Here is an 8,919-nt window from a genome sequence, read left to right as displayed (position 1 = left end):
CAACTTTCTTAAAGAACAGTGGAAATTGTGTGTTAAGTCCACAAAATGGATTTAAGTTTTCTTTTCATCGCTCAACAAGAGGAAGGTTTATTTTGGCAAAAATGATGTTGCTTCACTAGGGTTTAACAAAAGCTTCCATTCCAAATCAGACAGCATTGCGGGCTGTGTCCATACCACCACACATAATCTGTTTTTAACAATAACAACAACAACAACAACAACAACAAAAAGGCAAAGGGAAATAACAAGTGAATAAACATTTTAACATTGAGGGGGCACACACAGACATCACATAGCTGAAATCTCAATCTCCATCCATAAGTTTCTCTTTTCTGCCAGTTTCATCATTTAGGCTCGACAGTCGACGTTTTATCACACAGTAGCGTCTGCGGCTTTTCCTTTGCAACTCAATACAGAGAAAATGACGAGCATTTACACTTTCTGTTATTCACACCGAGTCTCTCAGTTTGATCAGTTCTCAAAAAAAAAAACCTTTAGCTCACCTACAGCGCGCGCGTATGTGTGTGTGCATGCTAAACTTAATCCATACAGTCAGGCTAACGTGGAAGAAATTGCAATCACAGTATCGGGTTTTCACAGCTCGTCTGTTTCTCCGTCGAAGGGCACGGCATCCGTCTCCATGTGGATGCTGCTGGGCTCGTTGCTGGTCACCCAGCCGATGGGGGTACGGTTGAAGGAGGGACGGCAGCTGATGTCGTGTTGGTACACCACCGCGGGTTCAGGCTCCTCTTTGGTCACCTCGGTTTCTGGCAACTGGAATTTCATGAACTGGTTGGCCTTATCAAAGCCGCCGTACGGCATCGCCATCCTAGCCAGATGAGGTGTTTGAGAAGAGACAGATTAAAGCGACAGTTTTTCTCGTCACAAAGCAACACAAAGATACAGTTTAAATAATAATAATACTAATAATAATTAGTATTGAGGGAACCACCTGTTGAAGCTTTTGTACTTGGGCAAGTCTTTTCGCTCAATGGGGCCAGGCATTTCAGATTTTAGAGTGGCTAGTAGGCCCTCGTCACCCTTCATGGCCTTCTCCCACGGTGAAATGTACGTCTTTACAACAACCAGCGTCTTACCCTTGCCGTCTTTTCCAGCACCTGCATTAAAAAAACATACATCTCAATCAAAACAAAAAAAACAAAAACAAAAAAAAGGTAAAATTTGATAATTTTTAAAAATTAGAAACAATTATTTTTCTTGTGGAAAAAAGTATGTAAACATTTTCACATACAGTGCCTGGCAAAAGTCCTCCTCTCCCTCAAAGTTTCTCATATCTTGACACATTACAACCGCAAACTTGAATATGTTTTACTTAATGACAAGCCCAAAACCTGTTGAGTTTTTGAACATCAAATTGGAAACTGTGCTCTGCGTTTATATTTAGCCCTGCAAACTCTAATGCAGTGAAACTAATTATCTCCAGAAGTAAGCCATTAAGTACATAGAATCTGCTTGTGTGTAGTTTAGTCAAAGTCTAAATCCAGCTGTTTTGTGAAGAAGGTCTCACAGGTTTTATAGAGAACATTAGCAAAAGAAAAAAAGAAACAGAATCAGAATCTGTCCACCGCACCCGACAGAGCATTGCTCAGAGAAGCCTTTGAGGCGCTTATGTTAACTCTGGAAGAGCTGCATAAATCTACAGCTCAGGTGGGAGAATTTGGAAAACTGGCCTTTATGGAGCAACGGTGAAACAAATAAATAAATAAATAAATAAATAAAAGCCAACTGTAAAGTGACACAACTTGAAACATTTCAAGACGTATCAACATTTTGGAGGGGATTGCCTGTTTGGAAAAAAAAAAAGTTTGTATCAACAATTCTTTAACAAAAACAAAATGGATGAACCTTTTGAGGATGCCCACGTTGCTTCTCCTTTGATGCCTTTGTCGATTCCTGCCAGTTCTCCTTCTCCTCCTTCTCCTGCTCCTCCTGCTCCTCCTGCTCCTTTGCTCCCGGGCTTGGGGGGAGGCACCGGTGCTCCTCCTCCCACAGGTGTAGCTCCTAAATACAGATGTCTAGTCTCTTTGCTTACATGGTGCCCTCCGACATTGATAAACTGACCTCCCACCTGACCCCCCAAAGATGGAACAAACTTCTGGAAGTCGTCCTGAAATACGAGAGTTCGTTGAATATGAAGGACACAAAGTACAGGAGGACAGAGTCACTAATGATGCTGCACTTTCTAAGTATTTCATAACACATTCAGTTGGAGTGTACTCATAAAAATATAGAATATGAAAATCATCATTATACATGTAATAATCTGGACAGCCTTGGTTAACTTTGGGAATGTTAATTTCAAGCCTTTAGAAAATAACTTAATGTTACTTAAACTAAATGCTTATAAGAACAATATAGGAGTTAGACCTCAATTTTTTCTTTTTAAGATTCATAGATATTTCAATGTGTTGTATGAATTTTCAACTGAATCAATGTTTAATTGAAATGAACAGAAAAGTCCTCCTGTTTCTGGTTTTGCCTCACCATCGAGTTGCTGGTGAAAACATCCGGGTTGTTCTCGTAGATGAACTTCTCGACTCTCTGCTGCCGCATCTTGAACATCTTGGAGCCTCGGTTCTTCATCAGGGAAAGCTCCTCCAGCATGATCTCTTTGGGAGTCCTGATCTTTGTTCCCAGATCGAACTCGGATGCCTCCGGGTCCAGCTCAAATTCTACCGAAGACGTAGAAACGGGAATGGTTTCAGTTGAGCAACAGCAACCCTAAACTTACATGGTAGTTGCTTTTTTCCAACAGCGTTTTAGTGAACATTGCGGCTTATCAGTCAATGTTTTGCAATGAATCAATGAATCAATCAATCAATCAATCAATCAATAACAAATACAAATCATATAAACAGTAAATTCTAAATACTAGGACAATTTTAAAAGATAAATATAAAAATAAATTTTAAAAGAAATAAGAAATGTTTAATAAATTATTATTATTATTATTATTTTATTATTATTATTATTATTATTATTATTATTATTATCATTATTATTATTATTATTATTACTACTACTACTACTACTACTAAAGCGTATTTTAGAATGCCAATTTAATCAATTATGCTGTACATAATTTTCCTTTGTATTACAGTTAACATTTTGATCAAAGTTTATTACCTTTTTACAATATTATTATTTAAACCACACAGTGGCCAGGATGCCTATGAAGTCTGGAAAAGTTTTGAAAATTAAGGTGAGACCATGAAAAATAGGTTTATTTTGAGACTTTGTTCAACTTTGTTCTGTCTTTCCCTCTTTGCATCCTTCTGTTTTTCCTCGTGTTGCTCCTTCCTTATGTAACGCTTCCTTCCTTCCGTCGTCTCTCGTCATTTTCTTCTTCCTTTCTTGTATCCTTTCTTTCTGTCCTCTGTGTCTTTAGTCATGCCTTTCCTTCTGCCCTTCTTCTATTACTTGTTCACTTTCTTCTTATCCTTTTTGTGTCTTTTTCCCTCTGTGTCTTCATGCTGTTCTTCCATGCAGTCTCGCTGCCAATTTTTCATTAAAACCTCTTTCCCTTCTCTCATTCCTTCTCTTCCTTCTTCCTTCTGTCTTTTCATCGTTTCCTTCCTTGTTCGACCATTTCGGTCCTTCTTTCCTCCATTGTGTCCTGCCTTAAGTCTTTCTGTCCTTGTTTGTGTCCCACTTCCGGCGCTGCCTATCTAAATTCTTAGAGAATCTTTGTTTTATACTGTGAAATGACTGTAAAGAACAGAGGAAGTCTGGGAAAAGAGTTAGAATTAGACTGAAGCAAAGTTTTTAAGGCTTTAATATTGTTTCACAGCACATCGTCTGCAGTGTACAACCCTCTTCTGTGTGTGTGTGTACACCCGTTTTACATCCCGAAAGGCTTTTACTGAGCAGCGGTAATTTCATAGTCACATCATTTTACGTCAGCCTTACCATCCTGACTGATATGTGATAGGTCGGTTATGATCTTGGAGGGCTTTTTCCGCTTGTTTAGGGGGGCAGGTGTTCCCAGAGGCATGGCTGGAGGGAGAGGGAGAAACCATAGAACGTTACCCGCGGGTACAGAAACGCAGGACAGCATTCCTGCATTTGAAATTTACTAGGCAAGAAGAATAAAAAGAGCTTCAAAAGATGAAATGCGAGTCGCAAACGGTTCTGAGGAGACGAGGAGGGTTGGGAATGGCTTTAATTTACGACTGATCTCCACCAGCGTCTGAGCATAACTTAGGATCATTAACACCATAGCCTACCGCCAACCCCTGCGAGCTCAAAGGAGATCAATGTAACACACCTGCAGACAACACACGTCCCCCTAATTCTTCACACTCACAGGAAGTGTCAGAGCCTCTGGATTCCTTGCGTTCCCCCGAGGGACGCACGTCTTCCCCCTCGAAAGAAACATTTAGCTCAACCTGTGCTCCAGCTTTTGTTTGGGGATACAAGATCTGTTCTCACACCTGACGGGGTCAACGGAAGTAAGCCGAGAAACTTCTCGTCAGGTTTTTCTGCAGGTAAAAACGAAGGAATACTGTCCGCCGTTTCACATGTCAAGACCTTTCCCACCTGAAGCTCATGAACATCACTTTCCAGCTTTACCAAGCGACCCATCCTCTAATAAGCATCTTACTTTATCAGACGTACCTAACTTTACATTTCACATGCAGATTTGATTCTAAATGTCTCCAAACTCAGCCATAAACATTTTTACTTTAAGGTCCATGTTAAGCGGCAAAACATCACATCACATCTACTGGCTGTAACTGAACCCACTGCGGCTATTTTTAAAAGCCATCTCCAGCCAAGACATTTTAGCGACATGCAATGGCGTCATAAGGCTATCAAACGGGCTTGAAGCAAACTCCTAAGAACACAAAACACTCCTCCAGAAAATCAGCAGGAATTGCCCGTTTGGGACACACAAGAGTCAGAACTGGAGTGCTTGTTAATGAGGAGGATTTTTGATGCGGTGCGATAGTTTCACGGCAGGAGAGCGGTGGAGATTTGGTACCCACCTCTAAGGCGGCTCTGATAACACTATATAAAACTTCTGTTACAGTCAGCACATTCAGCTCTTTATTTAGCTTTTTAAGGCTTTACAAAGAAATCTATTTCCCCCACCATCATTAGCCGAATAGCCTGTGTAGCTTATGTTTGGGAAAACCTCTTCTTTTTTTTTGCCACTATGCAACATGCAGAGTTGAAAGGCTGCAAGTTCAGTCAAGTAATCTACAGAAAAAGAAAGACAAAAAAAAAAAAAAAGCACACCAACAGGTTTAGATCCACTCACCGGGATTCTGTTGTAATCCTGTGAGGAGAGAAGGACCTATAAATACCAAACAGAGAGGAAGATATTGATCTCAAGCACAAAGGTACAAATCCCTTAGTGCCTCTGACCCCACGTATGACTGGACTCAGGTCCCGGAAAGTGCAAAGCAACACTCAGATACCAGATCTTGCAGAAAGGTTCGGTTGGGGGGGGCGGGGGGGGATTGGTGGGGATTTGCAGGGGGTGCGGTAGGAGTGTTGATGTCAAGACGGGGAGGAGGAGGCTGAAGTTAGGAGTGTGAATACGGAATGGAAAGAGGGTCATTAAGCCGGGGTGGAGAAGTCTCTCTTGGCCGGTCGAAATCGCTGATGGCGATATTAAAGGAACAAAATCATTCTTGCAGATGGCTTCGCAGCCTATATTTAGGTGCGGAGAACGAGGGGAACGGGACTTCAGAGCCTCAGGGGGGACTTTCAATCGTGTTTGGGGTGCGAAGAAAGACATGGAGAAAACAGGAGGGGTCCAAGAGTGAGTGCAGAGAGAGCAAGTCAAAGGTTAAGAACATGTGTGGATATACATGAAGGCCAAATCAGTTTGAGTTTCAAAGGACTGCTCATGTCCTTAACAGTCATAGGTAATTGTAGAATAATACTGGCATCCAACATCACAAGCTCATCAGTTTCAATCGCAATATAAATCAGAGATGTAGAAAAAGAGTCCTGAAAAAAAAAGTTTCAAAAAGTAGTAGATGTATCTTATATCTTATATCCACGGTGGTGCAGTCGCCTTGCAGCCCTCCAGAGTCCCAGTCTGTGGTCTTCCTGCATGCAGTTTGAATGTTCTCCATGTGTATGCATGGGCTCTCCCCAGGCACTCTGGCTTCATCACACAGTCCAAAAACATTACTTTTTTGTAATTTGGTCTCTAAATTGTCCTTTGGTATGATTGTGTACATGAGTGGTTGTTCGTCCCGTGTGTCCCAATGAGCTGGTGACCTGTCCAGGGTGGACCCTACCTTTAGCCTGAGAACTGCTGGGAGAACCACTGGAAAAACATACCACTGATGGATGGATTGATTCTACGTACTTGATTTTTTAAGTTGAAATTGATGCTGCACAAAACATCCATGAAATGGATGTAACCACAAACTTCAAAGCATCTTGCTGGGATAGTATTTAAAAAAGCGATCTCATCCATTTTCAAGATGTTTATAAAATTATAAATCTAAAAATTGTCAGATTCCCAATAGGATTCTGGTCTGGATTTTGTAATGGTCCGTTCCAACACTGGAAATGCTTTGATCGGAACCATTTTATTGCAGTTGGTTTTATGTTTACCATTGTTGTCCTACCTGAGAGGGAACCTCCACCCAACGATATTGCAGCAGATTTTCTCCTGGGACTGCCATGCATTTGACTCCATTCATCTTCCCATCAATTCCTACTAGCCTCCCTTATCTGTTCTGAAGAAAAGCATCCATTCAGAGTAACGTGTAAGACTTTAACCAGACAAACGTATTTTCAATTTTCTTACACATATTTGGACTATTTTCTGAGATGACTTCCGAAGGTAACTGACTTCTCTTGATTATCCTCGTAAAGTGGGCCATAGACAAATGTATACTTTTTAGATGTTTTGTAGTAAAAACTTGAGGATCTTGCAAGACTTCCCTTCAACTTCAACACAGTGTGCTGCTTTGTGTGTCACATTACATTTTAATAAAATACACTGACCTTAGTGGTTGTGTAGGCATAATAACATTAAAGGCAATACATTTGAAAGCCAATGTAGAAAACAAGGTCTATATATATATATGAAGCAAAAATAATAATACATTTTGAGTCTACCTATGAAAACTACAGGGTGTGCTATTTTCAAAAATGACCTTCACCAAAATCATGACCCAGTTGTATTTCTTGCTCGGTTTAATTTTGGTTGTTATATTAACACTTAATTCATTATAGCCATGTAATTTCCCTCGCGCATTATAAATAGTATTTGGTTTGGATTTTGACAACTCTATTATTAGGCACTGTGTGAATGTAAATGGCAGGGGAGAGTGCATCTGTCTGGTGCCACAGCGCCACGCAGTGGCTGCAGTTCACGCTAGAAAGAAAATAAATGACTGAAAGGAATTACTCACGATTTGTTCTTTGGTGACATTCCGAGTTGTATGTGAAAGACAGTTTTCTTTGAAATACAAATGTGTTAAATAAGGATCAGAGAAAAAAAAAAATAAGTCAGTTTAAATCACCATACATATGTATATAATTTTATGCAATGTGAAATCTACCCATAAAATCAAACTAGGAATCAGGGCAAAACAATTGTAATTGGTCAGTTGCATTGATGTGCACTCTGAACAGGAACACCTATTATGATGGTATTATCTTTGATTTATTCGGTACCTCTTTGTTTGGATGGGTACACTGTGGTTTTAAAGGGACAGACTTGTTAGTCAGTTAAATTGCTTTAAAAGGCAATTAATTTATTGTGCATTCAGAGATGGTTGTCTGATGCATTTTGTGATTGTTTGACTTGCTACTTGTGTTAAAACACGTTATTGAATGGACACACCTATTTTTTATGATATAATTCATTAGGTACAGTTAGATTGATTAAAACCTTGTAATTAAAAAAATATTGTATATATTGAGAAATCAGGTTTTTCTGTTCAATGTTTTATATTTTCTTCAAAGACTATATTAACTATGAGGCCCTATATGGTGAAAGTTTGGCTTAGGGATCACTGGGCTTAATTTTCAGTTATCAATTTGTCTCGAAGGAATCAGAACCTCAGACCCACCACAGGAGGTCCAGCTCTCCTGTTATCGCATTAAGAATTAATGCAACCCTGTGCTGTAATAAATGTTATGACTTATTGAAAAGACTTGTGAAAATTATGCTGGCAAACGATAAAAGGTGCTCCATTAAAATTTTGATATTACATTTTATGAGCCAGCTGTGAGTTTTAAAGCCAGATTGCTTGATGGTTGAGGTCAGTTGTTGTTCCACATTACTTCCTGTAGAGGGCGGTATGGATGTGCAGTTCTTATCTCTTGTCGCCGAGGAGTTTCAGATTTCAAACCTTCTGCGTGACTGAGACATTTCTGATGGGAGTTTGTATTTATTTCTGTGACTGTTTGAATGTTTTATAGGTGTTTGAGTACCTCCCCGATCACTGGCCCCCAAAAGTTCATAAACCTGCATCATAGGTTATTTTTAAGCGGCTATGTCGGCTTCCAGATCCCCATTCTGGGACTGAAGGCTGATCTGACCAGGACACGCCACCACATTTAACTTTCTCCCAATATCTCCAAATGGACACTAATCCTTTGCTCTTTTAAGGATAGGGAGAGTACAGTTCATATTTTTATGAAAAGATTGCATTTCATGTTCAAATACTGCATGGATATACATTGCCTTTTAAAAACTGCTATGGCATTTCTTTCCTTTTCAGTCACTTTTAAACTGATAAATACATGTCTTAAAGTTATTAGTTGTATTTATAATTTTATGTCTGAACACTAATTTTGATTTCATACGTGCTGTCGTTATGGATCAAGTCCTTTTTTTTCTTATAAGCTTAGCCAAATAATTATTACTTTTTTCTTTATTTATTCTGTAGCATTTTTAAAAATTCAAATTAAGAACTG

At 39.5% G+C, this 8,919-nt stretch overlaps 1 protein-coding gene across 1 annotated transcript; it reads right to left on the bottom strand.

Annotated features, from left to right (window-relative positions):
* Positions 1 to 56: 56 nt before the first annotated feature.
* myoz1a (myozenin 1a) lies at positions 57 to 5,442 on the bottom strand. Its single transcript, XM_044136179.1, has 6 exons — positions 5,285 to 5,442; positions 3,931 to 4,017; positions 2,506 to 2,693; positions 1,867 to 2,128; positions 953 to 1,118; positions 57 to 829 (listed from the first exon to the last, which is right to left on the bottom strand). The coding sequence occupies exons 2-6, from the start codon at positions 4,013 to 4,015 to the stop codon at positions 595 to 597; spliced, it is 936 nt and encodes a 311-aa protein (XP_043992114.1). The 5' UTR covers positions 4,016 to 4,017; positions 5,285 to 5,442; the 3' UTR covers positions 57 to 594.
* Between the last annotated feature and the right edge of the window lie 3,477 nt (positions 5,443 to 8,919).

The sequence above is a fragment of the Gambusia affinis genome, linkage group LG13 (assembly GCF_019740435.1).
Source record: "Gambusia affinis linkage group LG13, SWU_Gaff_1.0, whole genome shotgun sequence".
Classification (NCBI taxonomy): Eukaryota; Metazoa; Chordata; class Actinopteri; order Cyprinodontiformes; family Poeciliidae; genus Gambusia; species Gambusia affinis.
The sequence above is the reverse complement of the archived record's forward strand: the minus strand, read 5'-3'. Positions and strand labels throughout refer to the sequence as shown.

Excerpts from the sequence above, each read along its gene's own strand:
- myoz1a (XM_044136179.1), bottom strand. The coding sequence starts at position 4,015 with ATGCCTCTGGGAACACCTGCCCCCCTAAACAAGCGGAAAAAGCCCTCC. Across the intron at positions 1,119-1,866 it reads AACGTGGGCATCCTCAAAAG|GTGCTGGAAAAGACGGCAAG; the intron begins GTTCATCCATTT and ends TTTTTAATGCAG. Across the intron at positions 830-952 it reads AAGTACAAAAGCTTCAACAG|GATGGCGATGCCGTACGGCG; the intron begins GTGGTTCCCTCA and ends TCATCTGGCTAG.